Raw genomic sequence first — 21,287 nt, forward strand, 5'->3', positions numbered from 1 at the left:
TGTTACTATCCGGGGCCTAGCAGATGACAAAAGGTGCCGCCGAAAGTGACCGAAAGTGAGCCTCAACGATGCACCATGAGCTTGTAGGTCGAATATCCTGCAATCACTGCAAAAACGGCCAGTACTCCAATGATACCAAAGAACCAGTTTAAGTTCTAGGTAGACGGATGAGGTGAGGAGGAAAACTGGCAGATAAGAAATAGACGTCACTTACATCCTGAATATCCTGCCCCGGTACGTGCACGTTCATGCCCCATAAACCTGATAAAAAGGACACATTGATATTTACGGGCAACTCCTTTTTTGACTGATGCGCTCACCGGTCACAAGGTTCATGGGAATCAGCACTGTTCCAAGCGCGGTGAGTTTCGAGAGGACATCATTGATTTGGTTGTTCGCCTCAGTCATCTCGATTGAAATTTGCGCGAGGTAATTTGAGTGTGAACGCGATAGAATCTTCTCGTAATGGTTGAGGTTCTGTGTCATCGTAATCAAATGATCTTGAATATCGGACAGATAGAGACCCTGCATTGAACGGTCAGAGAAACTGCGATACAAAGGAGGGATGGCAATAGACTGACGATATCTGAGGTAGGAGCAACACGCCAATTCTCATTGCAGCGCTTCGCAAGTCCCTTCACGACATCCGCCTTGTTGCCCATCAACCTGAGAAGACCCATCACTTTCTTGCGGCATGTACCAATCCTATAGTAGGTTTTAAATAATCAAATACTGACGACGGTAGAATGCATATAGACGAACCTGCGAAGCATATCGCTTTGTTCTGCCTCTTTGAGAATCAAGACCAGTTCGTCGATACTATCGACCTCATATTCTATACTCTGAATGAGCGGTCCAAACGCATCCGTGATATCGTCAATGAGCGCATATGATATCCAGTCCGAGGTGACACTAATGTAATCTTTCAGCTGTTTGATACGGCGGCGTACGTTCTGTGGGTGAGGCGTCGATCGGAAATGGAACTATGATTAATTGTCAGTTTGGTATCTTCGTGTGGAAATTGCAGCCGACATACTGAAATTATTCCATCTCGGAAAACAATGATGTACATGTTAAGCGGCTCTAGGTGTGTTGGGCTGTACGGATCCTGGTCAAATCCGCGGAAACAAACGAGGTAGTAGTGCCGGAATAGTTCTATTTTCTCCCGAGTTTCCTCCATCTGAATATCTTCTGTCGTCAATGGATGGATACTGAAGACCTTGCTGAGCATCCTCATCTCCTCGTCCGTTGGCGAAAGGACGTCCAGCCACCAAGTGTAGCTGTCCGAGCCAACTTCAGTCCCGTTCCGCCGCTCACCCCCACCACCTTTGCCGTTCGTTCCTGCAATGGGCATCGGGGATACGGCTCCTGGTCGGGGACCATCAGCTGTGGGGCCTGCTCTGACATTCGGGGGACGGGCTACATTAGGCGGTGTAGATGTCCTTACAGGCACCCTTCCAGCCCTACCGAGAAAGAGATCCTCGAATGACTGACCCTCTGCAGGTAACTCGCTCAAGCTCCGTGCATGAATGGTCGCCGAAAGCACGTTCGAGTAGAACGAGAATCTGTACGGTCTGTCGTGTCCGGACGGCGTACCACCGCCGATCCCGATACCAGGAGGGCCGGATGAGCCGGTTCCACCGAATCCAGTAAGATTCTCGTATGACGGGACAGCGCTGAGAATCGTTCCTACGCCTGCCAGGTGAGGAGCGCGGAGACCAAGTGTCGGTGGGGGGGCGCCGAGCTGTTCGAATAGTGCCATCTTCCCTCGCCGAGGTGCATTGCTCTGGCTCAATTTTCTGTGTCGCGCTCGCGGGACGGTGATGTCGTTGACGTGTACTGAACTCCCGCTGGCGTCCCCTTCTGCAGGAAGCTGAATGGAAGGAGATGGGCGCGGCCTAAAATCAAATGGATTGGTGAGCACACCCGAGGGTGTCTGGATACCGAGTTGTGCCTTCTCCTCGCGGGCAAAAGATTCGAGAAGTGAGAAGTCATACTGTGGACGATCCACAGTGGCCTGGTACATCGGAAGAGCACCCATGTACATCGGGAGAGCCCCCATGGAATTATCCTCTCCTTCAACGTTGTCGATAGAAACCAGCAGTGATGGATCATGGCCGGCACTGAGGTGATTCAGGTGAGCATCAAGGGAAGGACCAGAACGCAAGTCCTCTGTTGTCTCCAGGTCACCATTCATGCGCCCACCTTCTAGAGCGTCATTCATATCCTGCGCCTCCTGCAGCGATAGATCTGGGAACTGTACATGATCCTCGGCTGTCGATCTACGTGCAGGCATGGTTATCGGAGAGGTAGTCGGTGAGACAGGGATGGTGCTGCTACGGGCTCGCGAAAGTTGCATCGCCATGTCAGCATCCATCGTGCGCTGCCGTTCACGGACCTCAGGATCGTTAGGGTTGAAGGAACGAGTGAGAGTAGGAGACAGGCGTGGGCGTGGAGGCACATCACTAATATCGCTGCCGCTAAGGTGATGTCGCACAGAGGAATGCTCTCCCGGGCGAATTGGGATCGGTGAGATCGTCAGGGAGCCGGATAGAATAGAAGATGCGTCCGGGGAACTCATTGCGACGAACGGTGGTCGGCTGAACTCCTAACTAAATTTTCTGTGAGCGAGCACTGTGACACTTGTAGTTAAAAATGGTTCTCAACCTAAAGTTCCACGAGCCAGTAGACTCAGATACGGAAGTGACTATATGCAGGTAACTCTCAGAGTGAAGTAAAACGTGGTTGAAGAGTCCTCCAGCTGAGATAGACCAGCTTCAGCTTGACTTCTCACAAGAGTGAAGTTGCGGATGATCCGTCCTAACTTCGCAAAAAAAAAGAGCACGATTTGTTCAGCCGGGTACAACGAAGAGGTGAATTTCGAGGCGCAGAATTGGGGGTGGACGACGGGATAAGAGCAGACAGTGGTGCATGATCAGGCTTGACATGGTGCACCACTCGAGGTTTTGCGCCAAATAAGGCGTTTTACCCACTGGCCCGGGCATGTCTACGCTCCATGACCAGACTCCTTGTCTCTATCGGCCTGTTCTCTGTCCTGTCTACTGCTCTCCTATATCTCGCCGGGGTAGACATTGTCCAAACATTGTCACCTCAAGGATGTCGAATGTCATGGATGTCACCTTCGTACGTTCTCCAGTCTGCATTCGACCTCCAATGGTCTCCACTAGCAAAACGATATTCCCTTTGGCTATACCGTGAGGTTGGTTGGGAACCAAACGAGGTACGCTCCTTGAAACCACTTGTCTGCGGCAATACCAAGCACCTACCATGGGAGCGTCATGTTTGTTACAATTATGAGATCTGCCTCTGGCGTGCTCGATTCTCTGAGAGAACGAAACATTAAGTGGGTGAGGGCCTTCTACACGAACTCTTCTGCGAGGTGTTTTTATTGCCACAGTTTCTTACCTTGCGGAGATTTGACTGATTGTCAGCTACATGGCTCTCCTGTTCTTTTCATTCCCGGAAACGCTGGTTCATCCCATCAAGTTCGCTCCATAGCCTCCTCAGCAACACGCCAGTTTTACACCTCGCCGTATCAACTCTCATCTGAATTTAGTTCTTCCTTGTATAAACCCTTGGATTTCTTTACCTGTGAGCAGCTCTTCCCAATGTGATACACAGGCTCTTCTCAATTCGCGATTCCAAGTGGAATTCAACGAAGATCTATCTGCTTTTCACGGGCCCACCCTTGATGCGGAGAAGAATTATGCTTCTGCTGCAGTCGCATATATTCTAACGCTCTACCCATCCAACACAACCATCACTGTTCTTGGGCATTCCATGGGCGGCATCGTCGCTTCTGCTCTTCTACCCCATCCCAACATCTCAGCAATAATTACGATGTCTACACCCCACACTCTCCCACCTGCTCGCTTTGACCGTCGCGTCGATACTATCTATGCGGAAAATCAAGTACGTCTTGCAGATGATCCAACTCCGATTCTCTCACTTTGTGGAGGTGCGACGGACCTCATGGTACCTTCTGAGTCCTGTATTCTGCCTTCTGAAGGCGAACTGGTCTACAGACGTTCCGTGTTTACATCTGCATTAGAAGGCAGTTGGACCGGCGTTGGCCATCGTGAAATGGTTTGGTGTCATCAAGTTCGTTGGCGCGTCGCGCGGGCAGCCCTCGAACTGCAGGTAGCATCAACTCCCTCGGAGCGAGGCGCAGTGCTTGATACTTGGATAAGGGACGGACACAGACTTTCTCCGGCAATTTCCTTGGGCAGCGATATTCTGGATCTAAATATTGAACCTGCACATGAAGTGGTCGCTGCTGGTCAACGTCTCCTCGTGAGAGATCCTCGGGGCTCGCGCATGTATTTCCTGCCAATGCCAGCTCGCACCTCTAAATTTGTTCTATATGTTTCACGCGGATCCATTCTGTCCATCTCCCCTCGGGCCGCCATTCCTCTCAGTGTATCCGTATTCTTGTGTGGGGGAGAGGCTACGTGTACTCCACTTCATCCCACGTCACTCAAGCTTGTGCCAAGCCCTGTCCCTGGTTTGCCGTTCCCTGTTCCGCGTGAAGGGGCAGACGAATCTGAGGGTGTCGTGGTATTCGAGGCTGATGCCGTAGTTGGGGAAGCTGTTGCTGTCAAGGTGGAAAACGGAGACGGAAGAGGGTGGGTCGTTGGCGAATTTATTCCTGCTAATATTGTAACCAGCGAAGTCGGTATGTTTGGTAAGTGAAGGCAAGCTGAATTATTTACTGTCGTTGCTTATTTCTTATAGGTATTCTTTTTTCTACGGTGTCCATAAGCCTTCCGGAGGATACTCTTTACTCGCAAATATCTTTTCCTATTCTGCTCTCAAGTTCTCTTATCGTCTACCAGCTCACGCCCGTGTCTGTACCCGAGAAATCTTGCAAAGGCAAGTTTTAACTCCACGCTCTGCCGGACATTGCCATCTAACACTTCCGGCAGATGTGTTACTCTCTCCGATTCTTCAACACACTTCGCACCCATCTGAAACACATTATTACCCGTTACATCCTTCCGCACGTCCGATCCTCTTGCACTCGCATGCTTCTGGACCATTTATCTCTAGACCTGCGCGTGGGTTTACGCTCACAATTTTCTCTTCCGGAGAAAATGCATGCAACATCAATCGCCTGAAGATCCGCTTTAGTTGGTGGGGAACGCTAGGGCGGTGGGGTGTACGGTATGGCACCGCTGCGGCAAGTTGGTCGGTAGGCGTGGTTGCGCTGGTTATCTTCCATGCTTGGAGCCTCACCGACGCCAGCGGTTCGTTGTCCCTCGCCCTTCGTCTGACATCATAGGAGTTTGACCTTGTTACAGGCCGTACCCCTAGTGTTTCACTGGCGCTCTCCCACTTCGCACATCAAAGGCTCCCGCAGCTTCTCTTTCTGTCGCTTGCCATATCGTTTCTTCCCCTTCCGTCGGGTTTCTGGCTTGGAAACGTGGGGGAGCTATTCCTTGTCCCACTCGCTCCCTTACTGCTGCTCATTGTGACGGGGCTCGTATGCCTTACCTGGGGCATGCTGACCGTACTAGTTTCCCTTTTCAACAAGGTTACGAGTGTGTTTCGCAAGTATGTGGACCCACCCCTCACTGCCCGGACGTTTATTCATGTCAATTTTCCAGGCCCAGAGAAGATACTGGTTCGCGCACTAACGCACTGCTATCCATGGCTCTGGTATGCCTATTAATATTCATACTTGTGCCCTGGCAGGTGGCTTTTCTAGGGTGCTACGTCTACCATTTCTACACATGCGTGGCTCGTCTACCTCGTACCCCCGATGCCTCTCCGGCTAGTCCGTCCACGCCGGTAACTGCAGATATGACGCCTGTTGGTAATGGGGCACCGCCCACACGACTGGTCGCCGAGCTGTCCGTTCAAAGTCAACACGAGTACTTACTCCTCCTCATGACCTGGCTTCTCCCTCTCGCAGCTCCCATCCTTGCCGTGTGGGTACGTACACTCGCAACCGCCGGGATCATGGCGCGTTGGGATGCCGATCACAATGTCTTCTGTGTGGCCCCCTTCCTGGTTGCTGTCGAGTTCGCGTCCGTCGGAGGTTCCCTGTTCCAACGACCCTTGTGAGTCACGTCCTTTTATATCAGGCGGTAGAATCCGCTGACTACCTGAATAGCAATAGCTCTGGAATTTACGCCTTCTCGCCGAGATGGGGAATGCTAGTTCTTGCGGCCGTAGCGTTCCTCGTTGGCCCTCGGTCGACGTACTTAGTATTCGAGGTTGCAAGTGTCGTTGTCGGGATCCCTGTGTTGCTCAGGTTAGCCTCGTGGGATCTGTTAGGGAGGTCGCAATGTTTGTAAGACACTTGACCTTTCCGTGTGATGATCCTAGGATATGATCATCACATAAAATTGACAACAAGACAAAAGGACACCTCGACCACGAGGAAAGACGTGCTAAGGAGAAGATTTTCTATGAGGCACACATGTACTGCCCAGGGCTCGAGTAACACCGCGATTGCGATTGTATGTAATGCCACCGGCACCTCCATGCGCGTTCACATACATACAACTCGGAGTGATTATTTAAAGGGCAAGACGTCGACGTCGATACCGAAGCCCTGATCAAGTTATGTTGCTCCTCCGCAAGCTACATACACATACAGCACAAAAGGCTTCCTGAACATGTCGTTTTGACCCAAGTTATGTGGGGTTCTAAGGAATTTTTGAAAAATTCAGGTCTAAGTACTTGCTGTGCGACATCTGTTCGGCGTCTCTCGACGGTCCAGGGAGCGCTTGCCACCCATGACGCTTCAACATACGAGGGGTGGAATTCAAGTACAGTACCATGATAGTGTCCCTTGAAGTATTGTGTAGTACGAAGAGATCGAGGTATTAACAAGCGACTTTTAGTCCACAACCTTAGGTCCACAACCGGTCGGGTTGCAGTAGTTGTCAATCGATCGGCACAATAGCAGTACTTGTACATGTTATACTGCTTCGGGCATGATGTCTTCGTGATCACTCTTTTGACTTCAAGCTTCAGCTCTCACAACCTCGTGAAGTGATTGAACACCGGGCGTGCTGTATTCGCGGACAGGGGACTACGACTCGTGGATTGCCCCAAACCCGCAAGCTTTCCGGTCGGGTACTGTAGCAGCTGGCTGCATTTTTTGCAACACAACGCGAATAAGTACGCCCGTCTCCTGTACCACTCTACCCGTCGATGAACGGGGTGCGACGATTCCTCGCCGGCGGCACAGCCAGTACCCCTACCTCTCAGCAGTTCCCTCTGCCACCAGACAGTCCCGCTGCGTCTCCATTACCACCGCCACCCGCTACTGCACCTCTCTTCTTCCCAGGAAAACCCTCTTGGCCCTCTTCACCAATTCAGAGCCCTCCAGATTCTCCAGCGGTGAGCCCTAAGACTACAACCGCTGCCCTATTCTTCCGGAAGGAGAAACAGAAACCGCCCCGTGGCTCCACAGGTTCCACTTACAGAGCGGAGGATGATGCTGGGAATTCCTCTTACCGATCCTCGCAATCTCCGCGCAGTTCAATTGGCATCGTCTCTCCTAGTCGTAGTCAGGCTTCGTCGTCTCCCATTGCAGGTCCCTCGTCACCTCGGGCCTTACCTCAGCGTGTCTCCGAGCTATCGAGGAAACTCCCAGAGAGGATAGAGGTGGACGTTAAACGTGCTTCCGAATCATTTTCAACACGCGATGATTTACTCGTTAGTCTGTTGGCCAGCGAGGCCATCGTGGACAGTCGAGCGTGTGAGATTCTCAGCGCGGAAGAGGTGGAGGAGCTGAAGAAGGTCTGTATTCTATCTATACTTTCCTCTACTTCAACGTGGCTAGATGAATGCGTAGGAGCATCAAGTGCTCGCATCACGGCTCGTCGCGATAACCAAAAAGCTGTCTCTTGAGACCAAGATCCGTGATGCGGCGGCCTCGCTCTCAAAGGCGAATGCATCGTACAAGAACGTGTCCAAGCAAACCTCTGAGCAGTTCGAAGCTGCCAATCGCAAGGTGGAACTCGCGCAAAAAGAATTATGGCGAGTTTCTGAACGCGCTAATGAGATTCAACGAAGGCTACTGGAGCACCGTGCCGGTGTTTTGAGCTACTCCGTCCGAAGCTTGGAGCAGAAGGCCAATCCGCATGCCCAAGATGGCTCCAACGGCGATTCGAGCACGTCGGGCTATAACACGCCTAACAGGAGCTCGCAGATGAGCGCGCCCCCATCATCCATCACGAGCATACAGACCACGTCGTCAACAGGGCGGTTTGACGGCGCGCATTTCTTCGCTGGCCATTCGGATGCGGTGGTTCCACAAGTCCCGAAGTTACCTTTGTCGCCTACGGATGTGTCTGCTCTAGAAGAAAAACTAAAAGCTGCGACGAACGCGCTTGAGGCAGCTACTTCGAGGCAAGCGGAAACGTCTCGAGAGTTGGCCATGTCACAACTGGAGAAGGAGCAGATCGAGACGTCGCTCGGGATGGATCTCCAGGCCGCTGAGGATACGATCGCTGCACTAGAGCGGGAGATATCAAAGGTGGAGGATATGGAGGCACAACTCCACGAACTGGAGGCAGAGAAAGAGGGATGGATGCAGGAGAGGGTGGAGCTGGAAGAGCGGCGGAGAGAGGTGGACACCCTTGAGAGGCGGCTGGAAGTATTGGAAGAGCGGAGCGGGGAGACAAACGAAATCAAGAACTTACTTGCTAGGGAGAGGGAACAGAGTAAGGTGCTCTTGGAGGAGAAGGAGAGGGAGATTGAAGAGATGAAGTTGATGTGGGACGCGGATCGAGATGCATGGCTGTTGGAGAAGGGGGCGCTGCAGGATGATGCAGAATCCAAGACACAACTCACGGAGTGCTCGGGCGCCTTGCGAGACTTGATGTCCACTTATGAGATCCCGCTATCCTCGCGAGACGGTTCTCATCTAGGCCTGGTGTTGTCAATACGGAAACATATGGACGACCAACGGATCAAGTTGAACATGACTACTCAAGTCCAACAGGAATGGTCATCCATCCGAGCTAAACTTGAGGACGACATACGTGTGAGCCTGGACAAGCACCAAGCACTTTCTGTTGAGCTCGAGGAGACATTCCGAGCTAGGGAGGAGGTGACAATTCAACTCGGGGAGCTAGAAGCTCAGCTCGTGGACACACAACGAGCCAGGGAAGAAGCGATGATTGAAGTCGCAGAGCTAGAAGCTCAACTCGAACAGACACGACGAGCCGGGGAAGAGGCAAGGATTCAAGTCAGAGAGCTGGAAGCTCAGCTCAAGGTACAGTCGGTCTCACTCAACACCTCCATAGTCGCACTAGAGTTTTGACTTGGTGCCGTTTTCAGGAGCAAGCCCTCGTTCAGATCACAGCTGCGAGTATGCAAACGTCGGCGCAACCCCAAACCGTAGTGGAATACAAGGCTGATGCGAGCGCGATTGTTGAAATGTTGCGGCCCCTCTGGGCTGTTCTTCCTTCAGCTGAAGCCCGTGCCAGCCGTCTTGGGTCACGAAATTTCAGACCCGCTTCTCCCAGTAGCAGTCCGATTGCAGGCCGGAGTCAGCAGTCGCTCTCTGAGATGGACGTCCGTTCGCTGAAGACATTGTATGACCCCAAGAGCGCGCCGCTAGGGACCGTCGGAGGCAATTTCACTGTTGAAGGCTTTGTGGGGAGGGTGCAGGCACTCGTTACAGACGACCGAGCCCTCATTGAGCGACTTTTGCGGTTCGCACAGGCTCATGATCTGTTGAAGAAGAACGCGGAAAGGGCGCAGAAGCTGGCGCAGGACAGCAATGCCGCTTTGGAGACGTACCATAAGCAAGTTAAAACGCTCGAGGACCGTAATATGGCATTGCTATCGAGGCATTCGGCTCTGTGAGTACCGTTTGCCAATAAGTTACACAAGTTTAATCTGAGAATGTTTTCAATCTCAGGCAAGACGAGGTAGACTACCTGCAGGACTCCGTCGACCGCATCATGGCTGAAAAGCTGGAGATCGAGACTCAGGCCGAGGAACAGGCGGAGACTTGCCGCCAGCTCACCGATGCCAATAACACCCTCAGTGCTCGTGCTCTCAATCTAGCGTCAGAAGCAGCATCCGCATCGGATTCAGTGCGCAAGCAGATGGAGTCCCAGCTCGCGGAAACCAATGCATCACTTGCGGAGGCGAAGGAGGAGATCGAGGCTATGCATCGCTCACAGCAGACACAACAGATGGCCCTGATGGAGGAGCTCAACTCGATGCAAACCGAGAACGCTAACCTGCGTGCTCAGTTGCGGAAAAAGTGACCCGTGGTTGCAAACCAACTTGTCTCTCAACTCATGTTTTAGGTCTCTGGTACGGTCGCATCTTCAATCTTGCACTTGCTCGTTCCTCCGGATCCACGTCTACTGTATCTATATGGCTTTCTTAGCATTCGCATTGCTCTTGCATATTGTTTCCTCTCTCTGCAGACTGCATGATACGTGACCACTGTACTTCGCTCCATACTAGAAGTTATGCGCTATTTACAGCACCCCGAAGAGCACCTCGCTCCGTCGACCTGAAAACATTACGGGAAGAAAGGACTTCCGGGCGGTGGCTGAAGCGCGACCAGACAGTAATAATTAGACACATGAAGATGAAATGGAAAATAGGGAAGAAATACGGCATTTATGGCGGCGGAGTCTGAAACCGAGCGGTCGTCGTCACGGGCGTCTAAGCGGGTTGTGCATCGATTTCAAATCAGTACTAGTCCTAGGCTCTTTCCCTCTCGTCCTCAGACCAAGTGTCTGCCAGGCTCCAACGCACCTTTCGCCACTATTTCTATCTACACTGCCGCATGATATGTCCGACGGTTTCTTCGACGGCTATCCTGATGTTGACCGTCGTTCATGTCGGCTCCTCGGTCCCACGGCTCTGGTGAGTAGTCATGTCGTCCGCTTCTCGCAGATCCTCACCGTTGGGCGAGCACAGATTACACAGGGCCTCATGGGCATACTTGTCATGTCTTCACTAGTCTACAAGCGGCATAGAGAAGAACCCAAACGTCCATGGCGCATATGGTTCGTTACCTTTAAGGACTGTTTCCTTGACCGCGTAACATGTCCTCGCGTCTCAGGTTGTTCGATGTCTCCAAGCAAGTAATCGGGCAGCTGTTCGTACATGGCGTCAATGTCCTTATATCCGATGTGGTTGCCCACGTCTCGTCCGGCAACGCGTGTGTATTCTACTTCTTGAATATCTTGATTGACACTACCCTCGGCAAGTGCCTGCTGCTTTGGTTCGCTTAGTTGTACAACTTACTCGTCACCTCGTAGGTGTCGGCGTGATCTACTTCGTCCTGCACTTCATCACCTACTTGTTGACCGAAAAGTGTAATTTCAAGGGCTTTGAATCAGGACAATACGGTTCCCCACCTTCATTCATCTACTGGACGCGACAAGCGGCCGTTTATTTATTAGCATTATTAACCATGAAGCTATTGGTTGTCGCTCTTTTTGCTGCTTGGCCTGGCATCTTCAAAGTGGGCGAATGGCTGTTGACATTCCTAGGGCCCAGTGATGCAGTTCAAGTCATCTTGTGTGTATCATGCATTACCCTCATTCATGTCGACATTGATGAATTATGCTGCAGCACTATGGGGTTTTTCCCCATCCTGATGAACATCCTTCAGTTCTGGCTGATAGACTCCATCGTCAAGGGTTCTCACGCCTCTTCCCTCGCCTTGCCCACCGATACTCCCCGTGCTTCTCTGGATCCAGATAACGAACCTCTCTTCCGCGCTGATTCTGATGACGACTCTGACGACGATATGAGACACGACATCGAGAATCCTCGCACACGTTCTCTTTCCAGGCATAGAGATGACGCATTAGATCCAGCCACGGCGGATGAGCCTAAGTCTCTCAGCTCCGAAACAGCTACTATTGTGGGCTCCGGTTCGAACACCCCGCTGCCGAAGTCGGTTGAGGTTCCAAGCACACCAATCGCGGTACATGCGTATCCTCCCAGTATCGCAAGCACTAGCTCAACTCCCGCATCCTCACTTGTTTCTTCTGTTTCCTCCCGCACCAAGAGCATGTCGCCGAAGTCGAAACCGAAGCGCGTACGACCTATGCCTCCTCCCACATTGCCATTGCAAGCGCTACCCTCTGAGCCACAGGCGATCGGCGACGTTCTACGTGACTCTTCCGTTCCTCTATCTGGCAAACCTAGTCCGGGTCTCGCCTTGCGCGATGAGGAGATTCCTAATGAGAAGGATTGGGCGGCGTGGGAAGAGAACGGGGAGGATGATTGGGTGGAGAGGGGGCCCGAGGAGGATTGGACAGGGAGAGAGGCGAAACGAGACGCAGTCAACGATGCGTGGACCAGGGCGTACGGTGCAGTTGGTACAGAATCGTAGCCATGGTTACGATGTGATCCAAAGGACTTATGTTTTTTCTATGTGTATACTATAGACCTAATATTGTCCGCATAGTATCGACAGCGTTCTCGACCGGGTGAACACAGAGACTTCATGATGGAAAGACATACAGCGAGAGCGGCGAGGACGGTATGGCGTGAGTCACGAGACTGCGTACCCGCGTTAGTCCATGCTGCTGTATACGGCTCCGTAAAGCAGCGAACGTTCCAGAGATCCAATCAACACTTTGCTTTTACCTCTACCTTCGTCAATCTCTCGCATATCCTTCTTTCTATCCGACATATACACATTATTTGCCTGTTATGACCACCGAATCTACGGAGGAGATTCTCCACCAACCCCGCATGTCGCGCTCGAATTCGAAGCCAAAGGGGATTTTGAAGAATGCACCCCCAGCGTCCGGCACAGGCCAACAGTGAGTTTTAGATCTACTTGATTTCGGGTGTGCAGATCGCATACGTTTGTCAAAGCTTGCAGTGGGATGAGGAGAACCTCGCCCTGACTGAGGCGCAAAAGGATAGCCAGATGAAGATCACGGAGCCCAAGACCCCTTATGTGCGATACAACGCAGAGACAGATACGCTCGAAGGCGGTACGCATCCTGCTTTATAGGATCGGTGCTGCGCTCACAATGGATCTGCTTATAATTCTCGTAGATATTCCCGCCCTCGATCTTAATGGCATAAACGGAAGGGTGGCGAGCCCTGTTTCATCTCTTCGCGGGCAATCGCCGTCGAGCAGTACTGGCGCTACAGGTGGCGGTTCCACCCCTTCCTCTCGTCGCACATCCTTCTCTAGCAACGGTCGTACGTCGACACCCGTGGGACGGGGGAGCGGGAGTTCTAGCAGGAGCACGAGCTTCAACCTTCCCAGCGAGGCGCGCGACTCGATCCGGCTAGAGGACAGCCAGCCCGGGGATGAAATTGAGTTTGAGGAGGAGATGGACGAAGAAAGTAGGTCGCCTATATGCTCTCTGCCCGCGATCACAACTGACATCACACTGTAGCTGCTGCCAAACATGCGGCGTTTGTGCGGGCGCGAGGACGACACTATTCTAACGAAGCCGAAGCCATGAAGGTTTGTTCCCTTCACCACGTGCCTTCTCTGTGCTCTATATATTGACTGATGCCTATTTCTGCAGATGGCGAAGAAACTGATGGAGGAAGATGACGAAGAGAGTGTGGTATCGGTGGACCACAGCGTCGACGATGACAGCGCCATGTCAGTGGACGAGGAGTCACCGGCGAAAATGAACGGCATCGTGCACGGGTGACGGGTGGGTAATACGGTCTGCTTGTCGCCTCTTCACACGACAATGCGTTGTTCGCTAACGGACTTCAGAGGATTTGTTTCAGTGTCCTGCGTGTGTCTTTGTTGTACTTTACCAAATACCATACCGCAAATTTGTCTCTCTTCACCACATTTTCTCTTCACCACGATGTCGGACAAGTCTCGGACTTGAGGTTTTCACGCTCGGGACGTGAGATTATCGTGACTTCAGTGATCGCGATCGAGATTGCGTCTTCACCTGTTTTCGCGTGTCTTCACCATATCTTGCTGTCCAAAAATTGTCAAGATATTCCTTACTGGCCGCTTTTTTTGCTATGTCTACCCAAGCAGATGGTAATGGTGTCCTGTTGAAAGTCGACTCCATCGCGAACACCTTCCGCGAAGAGATCAAGACTGCTCTTTCCACTTGCCCTCGACCGCCAAAATTGGTGGGCATCCTTGGGACGTCGGCTGGCCCAAGCAAGTTCTACGCCGAGTTCACAAAGAAGCAGTGCGACGCACTCGGCGTAGAATTCGTGCTCAGGCGGACGGGGTCTGCTGCAGACCTCGAGCTGAGCGACGGGGAAGGTGTTGAAGAGGCGATCATCGAAGCAAATGAGGATGACGGTATAGATGGCATTATGGTCGGTGCTCATGTCAAGTAGCACGTTCTGGTCATTCACACGCGACTCGTAAAGGTATACTACCCTATTTTTGGTGGCCGTCAGGTTTGTAAATAGTGGCTATGGCTCACAAGATCCCAGTGATGCTGAAAAACGTACAGGACCACTATCTGCAGCAGGTGCGCCTTGTCCATATTTCTACCCGTCAGATACCAGATTCCTCGATGAACAGATCGTTTCGCCCTTCAAAGACGTTGAAGGGCTAAACTTCAAGTTCCATTACAACCTTTATCACAAGTTCGCAGTGTCGTCTCAGCTGCTGACTGTACCGTACGTCTGACACAGATTTGCGAACCAGCATCCGCTTCCTGGAACCGAAGTCCCTCCTCTCGCCGACCCCTACCGCGGTGCCTGCGCCAGCCATAGAAGACCAACCACCGGCAGGGACTGTAAAATCCATCCTTCCGTGCACACCTCTCGCTGTCGTAAAGTGTCTCGAAAACATCGGGGTCTACAACACGATTTTGCGTTACGGTGACCGCGCGTATGGGAGGACGGTCACCGTCATTAACCGGTAGGAGTCTCGCTCCGACAGCGGCGGCCATATGTCTCACCGTCATCAGGTCTGAGGTCGTCGGCAGACCTCTTGCAGCGCTACTCGCGAATGACGGCGCGCGGGTGTTCTCGGTGGACATCGACTCCATACAGGTACGCCGTCCAACCGTTCAGCTGTAGACCTCTCCCGTACTCGTCAGTCGATCGTGTTTTCTCGCAGGAATACACGAAGCGTCCCCGCCAGAACGCGGAGGTAGTGCGGCGCTACTACCCCCGTCACATCGTGCACCCTAGCACACACGCTCTGCAGGAGTGCCTCGCGCTCTCGGACGTGGTCGTCTCCGCGGTTCCTAACGCGGATTACAAGGTCAAGACGGAATGGCTTAAGGACGGTTGCGTGTGCCTCAACGTCGCCGCGGACAAGAACTTTGAAACTGACGTACGGGAGAAGGTGAGCACCCATCGGCCGAAACTTCCGGATATGAAGCGAACGTCTCTGCCAGACCTCGCTATACTTGCCCACGATTGGCAAAGTCACTATTATGATGCTCCTGCGGAACTTGTACGTTGGACCACGCTTGACATCGAGCCTCAGCTCACGCTCTTTGCTGCAGGCTGCGCCTCCGGCAGTATCGGGAGATAGCAAAGAAAACATCATGACAGTGGTTGCTGGAGCGATGCAACGGCGGACGCAAAATGCACTGTTGCAAAAATATGTATTCCCTATATTATTAGAGTTAGCTCTTATTATAATCCGGTACCCAGGTGTATCGCATCGTGTGGTAATAGATATAGATGGTAAACAATGATGAACGAACGTGATGACAGGGGAGGTGAAATGTAGGTGATATGCGCTCTCGCTCGATATAATCTAATCAGTGAGGGTGACATGAGATGATCACAGTCGTAGTGAAGGTGTTCATTCGACTTCGACTTCAGAGATGCGGATCGGCGGTATTGTATTTAACTCCCCGCTTGTTGGAGTGGACGGCTCATCTCCCGCGACAGTCGCCGGAGTGACAGCGCCGGAAGCCATGTCCTTAACCATGAAGCGTAGTCGGTGACGGTGAAGCTGAAAGGACCAATTAGTGAAAAAAAGATGACGAGAGCTGTGATCCCAGTGCATGCCTGAGGAAGTTTCGGAATAAGGACCAGGATCAACCCTGTCAAATTAATTGCAAAGAACCACGGGTTGTAATGTGTGTAGTGCGTTGATGCAAGGAACCTACCATAGCAATCAGCAAAGGACCAAAATAGGGGCGCCACACGGCGAAGCTCACAGCAGAACAGGAACACAGAAGAGCCACTTCTTTGCAGGAGTATACTGTGCACCGTAGTCAATTTGTTCCCACAGCGTTAGATCGTCATAGACACCACCATGCAGGTCAGATTGGAAGGGTATCCCAGTTACCCAGTGGAACATGAGATACGAGAGCTGAATTGCGTACTGAGCGCAAGAAGACCATAGCTCATATGAAGGACGTACTGAGAGGTAGCCTATATTGACGACGAACCAGCTTATCTCCTGTTGCATCCCTGGGATGGTGTCCACGACAATCTTTCCAGCAAAAATGAGCACAGGATGCATTAACCAGGCGCCTGAGATACGGAACAAAGAAAGCCACTTCAGTAGTCTGTATGCCATAATAGATAAATGAAAACAGTACTTGCCTTTGCTGTTCACCCAATCTGCGTTCACATTTTCGTATAGGTTCTGGTCAAGTGCTTCCTCTTGCGAATTCTCGCCTACTGTCTCAACTTTCACGAGACTGCTGCTGCGGGAGCGAGTCATGCGAGCGGTCAACCCAGAGGCGGCATCCAAGGTAGGAACGCTGAGGGTTGGAGAAGTCAAGACATTGGTCATCGCTGTAGTGAACGGCATGCAAAGGAATTATAAAAACGACTCGGTGTCTACGACCTGAGATGGTGGTTTGACAATAAGATGAGATCACACACTCAGGCAAGCCGTGTCTCCAGATGTACAAGCCGCAGTCACAGCTTTGCACAAGCGTCCTGATCGGGGAAATAGTGTGACGGATGAGAATTGGAGATTCTCCCGACTTTCCGTTCTCGCTGCCTCAATGGCCGAGAGGCGAATTTCGGCTTGAAACGCCAGAACTCTGTACGTGACTGGGCTGGTCGTTGAAGAGGGACTGTGAGCCTGGACAGTAAGCAAAAGCAGGAATGTGACCTGTGTCACTTGGACGACTCGGCTATTACCGAACAGGGCAAAGAGGTAATATAGGCGCCCATACGCAACCCGTCGCGAACTCCTACTACATCAGCAAAAGTCAACTTTTGGTTACCTCCATTTAGCTCCCTTATCTCCGTAATTAAGGAGGTCTCCGTTCTTATTTGGGCAATTAAAGCCGATAAGGGTGAATAATGGAGGAATAAGAGAAGGGATCTCCTTATTTTTCCTTAATCAAGGGAATAACACCGGTAAGCAAAAGTTGACTTTTGCTGATGCTAGTAGTGGCGCGGCCGCGTAGCGAACAAGTACTAGGGGCGATTTCTACTGCAGCTTCCCTGATAAATGATAGTCAGATATGCTACTGCAGTGGTGCACGCTTGAGCCTACTGGCCCCGATTCTTTGGCCGCAATTCGTTTCTCCAAGGCTGTACGCATCCAGTCCATAAGAATATTTCCAACCGATGCGCAGCCATTTGCTCAGAACCCTGAAATCAGAAGGTATGTCGTTATATATCCTCCTGGACGGGTGTAACTCACTAGATGTTGTAGTCGTACAGCGCCTGAGACTTTCTTTCTGAACATATACTTCAATGCCATGCACACACATGAGAAGGAGAGACTGAAAGCAACTAATGCCCTGGTACCAACAATGATTGCCTATACGGGTGGGCAAGTCGATTTCTCAGTCAACATGGGCTCAGAGGTACGTCGCACAATGAATAGACTGCATGACAGTTGTTGAACGGGGACACCTAGTTCGCCACGCGTTTGATGATAGTCAGAGGAAGCTTTCAAAGCGTGTCAATGGCAATATATGGCGACTTTGCGTCGGAAACTACAACTTTTCCCGAATTATACAAGCCTCTCCCTTTACCTTCCTTCGAGCCTCCCGCGCTTTCTAGCGCTCTGGATCCTGCGAACACGTTGGACCCTACACAACTTGCGATGCAACTACTGAGCCTCATCCCGGACGCGCCTCCGTTGCCCCTTGTGATACGCCTTATGTTCTGCTTGAAGCCACGTGAGGAAGACTGGGATCTTCCAGATTTTCCATACTTGCATCCTGCGCTTGACGGCGATTCGATCGGATTTGACTTGGACAAAGCGTGCCGATTGAGTAGCCAAGCTATGGCTGACAACATCTCCGAAGAGTCATTGATCCACTTTGCCCAACACGTTACACAAGCAGTTGATCCAAAGGTATGCAAACTTTCCAGCTGATTGCCCGAAACCTGTTGATTTCTAGTTGGTAGAAAGACGATCACGCGTATTTAGTTGCAGAAATTTTGAGTAATGCAGCTTCCCAGCATCAGGATATGGCAAAACGTCTATTGGTTGGTAACTCGCACAAGCCAAGTCGCTTAAACGTCTGACTTCGCCTACAGCAGAAATTGGACTTGACTACCATTTTTGAAGGACCGAAGTTACGCAAGCCCACACTACGTAGGCTCCTCTATGCCACCACGAACGCTGATATTGCGCGACATCTGAACAATGACTGGTTCTTGGAGACGGTTGATTCAATTGCAAAAAATTCCCAAATAGATCTCGAGACGCGACTAGCGGCAAACAAACTCGTTGCAAGGATCCAAGGATGGGAAACTCTTGAAGATGCCCTCGTGAATACTCAGGGTGATTTCTCCAATGCTTCCAAGATGATTGCCGAAGTGGGCCGGGACGAAGAATCGTTGGGTGTGTGGCTAGAGTCGATGGTCACACACCACGACATTATGGCTAATATGAGCGAAATCCCTGTCCTCTCTAATTCTCTGCCCCTTCCACGGCTACTTCTCCAGTCAAACTCGTCAACTTCCCATGACGAATTCACGAAGTTTCTGCGCGCATTCATTGGCGTATCCTGCGTTTTGGCCGTATATGCATGGACAGACAGTCTCCCCCACGAACGATGTCGTGAGAAGACGCTGGGAATTCTAAGACTATGGCAGAGTGTTGATGGTTACCGAGAGGCCAGTCTTCTCTGTTCGTGAATGCTTGATTCATGATTGAACAATATTTGCACAGATTGTCGATCATTTGCTACTTCTGCGGCAGATGACGTTCCGCCTTGGGTGTATGATGGATAACGAAGTGCCGACGCGCTCTGGGGATGACGCTGAACACATCCTCGTCAATCTGAGCAAAACTCCTCGAACCTTTCTCTCACTCAATCTCGCCGATTGCATCCTATCTCTCAAATCGCCTCACTCGTTCATCACAGATGAGGAGCTCATGTTCATGCAGCAGGCTGCGACCATCGCTAAGAATGGTTTGCTTGGAGCTGTCGATGAGCTCGTGCGACCGATCGGATCTCCAGTGACTTCATCGAGCTTGCGGAATCTTCGAGTGGCGTTAGCCATTGTTGAGCAAGACCTCCAGGATCGGAGAGAGTGGGTCGTCCTCGGAGATTTCTGGGAGGAGGGCGCTTGCAGCATGGTGATCCGTCTGGTGGAGGTGTTTCTGCTAACGACGGAAGAGATCGAATCACACTTTTCGCTGAAGCCTCTGACTTTCAAGTCGCAGGACCTGATGAGCCAGCTGTTCCTACTGTCAAACGAACTGCTTCGTCTTCTTCACCCGCTCATTCCTGCTTATCCGCTCCCTAGCCGGGTCATTCGCTCGCTCACGATAAAGATTGCTGATCTGTTCACCTGCACGGATGCAGCAGAGTCGCTGTACAGGGAGTCTAGCCCTGCTTGTGTCGCTGCACAGATGGCAAGACAGTCTTGCATCGACATCATTTGCGTGCTTGCTGACACCTCTTTGGAGGGAGGCAAGCTCGGGCTTGAAATGGTCTTGCGAAGCCTTCTTCAGCACGGACTACGGAGTGAAGAACGTGATCCTGCTCATCATCTACTCCAAGTCTTCTGGCTCATTGACATTCTTCTACCGCTGCCCGACTCTGAGAAAGGGCCTGTATCCTCCATGCAGCGTGTTGTGCCCAATCTCTTACACGACCTCTGGGCGTTTTGCCGTGCTCTTGACACGGATAGCAAGGCCCACTTCGTTAGGCGCCTCGTCGATCTGGATCGTGGCGTCATTGGCATTGGCGACTGGCTACTGCTAGAAGAGCTGAAGGAGATCATACAAGTTACGTATTCCCTCGAAGACACCTCCCTCACTGCTTCTCAGCAGCTGGTGAAGCGGTACCGAATTTCCTTGTCTTTGCGTTTCTTGCTTGAGCTCGTACGCACCTCTGGAGTGTCACGGTGGTGCATAGATTGCCTTACGACTGAGGACGAAGCAGTTCATATATTCACGGCGTTCCTGACGTCGTTACTCGACCAACACTTCCTCTCCTCTCCGCTCACAGAGCTCGTCGCAATTCTGACATCGGAATCATCGCCCACTCAGCATGATTTATGTAACGTTCTGGTCCTAGTACTACTCCGGTCAGCACGGAGTACAGATATTTCAACTGACATGCGGAATCGCCTTCTCCACCTCTCGTCCACCATTCTCTCATCAACCACTTTTGAAATGGAGGATGAGGATCGACTTCGGTCGGAATTTGGTGAACTTTTCGCCACGTTAAGCGAAGCATCATCAGCTTTGGAGGGCTCGACCGCGGAGACGTTGGTCTCGTTGATGGAATGGCTTTCAGCCGCAGCTGCCTCGGGCCTTCCAGAGCTCACTAAATTGCGCGGCATCAGTTCCTCCACACTTTCCATGTTCTGCGATCTCCTTCGCGAGGCGATTCCTTCCGACTTGCAAGATCGCTTGGCCAATGCAAAAGATAAGATATCCGTTGCGGAAGAAATGACTTCCGTCACACCTCTGATACCCCTCCCCGAGAGTCTCCAACTCTCGATGCACGACCTGGAGGATCTCCTCCGGTTAGATGTCCCTACACCATCTACCCCGCCGCGGAACGCCCTCAACCAGGATGTTCTCGGCCTCGTCACGGTCTCCCCCATCGCGCTCATTCGCTCGCAAGCGTCGACCGGCCTGACGAAAACGTACGTTAACAACGACTTCAGACAGCTGCGACAGATGCCCTCGGCGAGGCAGAACACAAGCAGGCTTCCGAGTATGCATGTGGACGTAGGTGTAGCGATGGTCGCTTGACCCAATAATTAGCTGCTGAATCCTGATATGTGAATAGGAATTCGAGAGCGCGTCGCCCACGTTAGTTTCCGTGCCGATGCCTGCAGTGCCTGCAACAACGCCCTTCGCGGCGGAAGGCTTCCAGCAACTCGCGCCGCCTTTCGCTCCGCTCTAATGATTTACAATTACGTAGTCCGATAATGCTACAATACATGCAAGGACA

At 51.8% G+C, this 21,287-nt stretch overlaps 8 protein-coding genes across 8 annotated transcripts; 6 read left to right on the top strand and 2 right to left on the bottom strand.

Annotated features, from left to right (window-relative positions):
* Positions 1–62: 62 nt before the first annotated feature.
* On the bottom strand, positions 63–2,581 carry SCP_0210550 (hypothetical protein; the record flags this gene model as incomplete). The annotated part of the gene is made up of 6 exons (XM_027754965.1): positions 63–155; positions 215–261; positions 321–525; positions 582–705; positions 763–983; positions 1,037–2,581. The coding sequence occupies 6 exons, from the start codon at positions 2,579–2,581 to the stop codon at positions 63–65; spliced, it is 2,235 nt and encodes a 744-aa protein (XP_027610766.1).
* Positions 2,582–3,016: 435 nt separating this feature from the next.
* Positions 3,017–6,320, top strand: SCP_0210560 (GPI inositol-deacylase; the record flags this gene model as incomplete). The annotated part of the gene is made up of 8 exons (XM_027754966.1): positions 3,017–3,241; positions 3,453–3,612; positions 3,668–4,705; positions 4,756–4,893; positions 4,947–5,267; positions 5,322–5,574; positions 5,628–6,083; positions 6,143–6,320. The coding sequence occupies 8 exons, from the start codon at positions 3,017–3,019 to the stop codon at positions 6,318–6,320; spliced, it is 2,769 nt and encodes a 922-aa protein (XP_027610767.1).
* An 865-nt stretch (positions 6,321–7,185) lies between these two features.
* SCP_0210570 (hypothetical protein) lies at positions 7,186–10,262 on the top strand (the record flags this gene model as incomplete). The annotated part of the gene is made up of 4 exons (XM_027754967.1): positions 7,186–7,776; positions 7,832–9,256; positions 9,322–9,848; positions 9,908–10,262. The coding sequence occupies 4 exons, from the start codon at positions 7,186–7,188 to the stop codon at positions 10,260–10,262; spliced, it is 2,898 nt and encodes a 965-aa protein (XP_027610768.1).
* A 538-nt stretch (positions 10,263–10,800) lies between these two features.
* SCP_0210580 (hypothetical protein) lies at positions 10,801–12,358 on the top strand (the record flags this gene model as incomplete). Its single annotated transcript, XM_027754968.1, has 5 exons — positions 10,801–10,875; positions 10,930–11,018; positions 11,075–11,217; positions 11,274–11,535; positions 11,590–12,358. 5 exons carry the CDS (start codon positions 10,801–10,803, stop codon positions 12,356–12,358), a joined length of 1,338 nt encoding a protein of 445 aa, XP_027610769.1.
* Positions 12,359–12,723: 365 nt separating this feature from the next.
* On the top strand, positions 12,724–13,652 carry SCP_0210590 (predicted protein; the record flags this gene model as incomplete). The annotated part of the gene is made up of 5 exons (XM_027754969.1): positions 12,724–12,794; positions 12,850–12,971; positions 13,036–13,332; positions 13,386–13,456; positions 13,521–13,652. 5 exons carry the CDS (start codon positions 12,724–12,726, stop codon positions 13,650–13,652), a joined length of 693 nt encoding a protein of 230 aa, XP_027610770.1.
* A 331-nt stretch (positions 13,653–13,983) lies between these two features.
* Positions 13,984–15,486, top strand: SCP_0210600 (Methylenetetrahydrofolate dehydrogenase [NAD(+)]; the record flags this gene model as incomplete). Its single annotated transcript, XM_027754970.1, has 9 exons — positions 13,984–14,292; positions 14,347–14,376; positions 14,433–14,450; positions 14,504–14,568; positions 14,630–14,845; positions 14,895–14,979; positions 15,047–15,277; positions 15,330–15,388; positions 15,441–15,486. The coding sequence occupies 9 exons, from the start codon at positions 13,984–13,986 to the stop codon at positions 15,484–15,486; spliced, it is 1,059 nt and encodes a 352-aa protein (XP_027610771.1).
* Positions 15,487–15,745: 259 nt separating this feature from the next.
* Positions 15,746–16,690, bottom strand: SCP_0210610 (Uncharacterized protein; the record flags this gene model as incomplete). Its single annotated transcript, XM_027754971.1, has 5 exons — positions 15,746–15,898; positions 15,955–16,051; positions 16,107–16,261; positions 16,313–16,425; positions 16,498–16,690. 5 exons carry the CDS (start codon positions 16,688–16,690, stop codon positions 15,746–15,748), a joined length of 711 nt encoding a protein of 236 aa, XP_027610772.1.
* Positions 16,691–17,375: 685 nt separating this feature from the next.
* Positions 17,376–21,239, top strand: SCP_0210620 (predicted protein; the record flags this gene model as incomplete). The annotated part of the gene is made up of 7 exons (XM_027754972.1): positions 17,376–17,518; positions 17,570–17,723; positions 17,777–18,220; positions 18,274–18,354; positions 18,406–18,987; positions 19,043–21,061; positions 21,123–21,239. The coding sequence occupies 7 exons, from the start codon at positions 17,376–17,378 to the stop codon at positions 21,237–21,239; spliced, it is 3,540 nt and encodes a 1,179-aa protein (XP_027610773.1).
* Positions 21,240–21,287: the final 48 nt, after the last annotated feature.

Source organism: Sparassis crispa (genome assembly GCF_003851025.1).
Source record: "Sparassis crispa DNA, contig_000001F, whole genome shotgun sequence".
In the NCBI taxonomy this organism is placed as follows: domain Eukaryota; kingdom Fungi; phylum Basidiomycota; class Agaricomycetes; order Polyporales; family Sparassidaceae; genus Sparassis; species Sparassis crispa.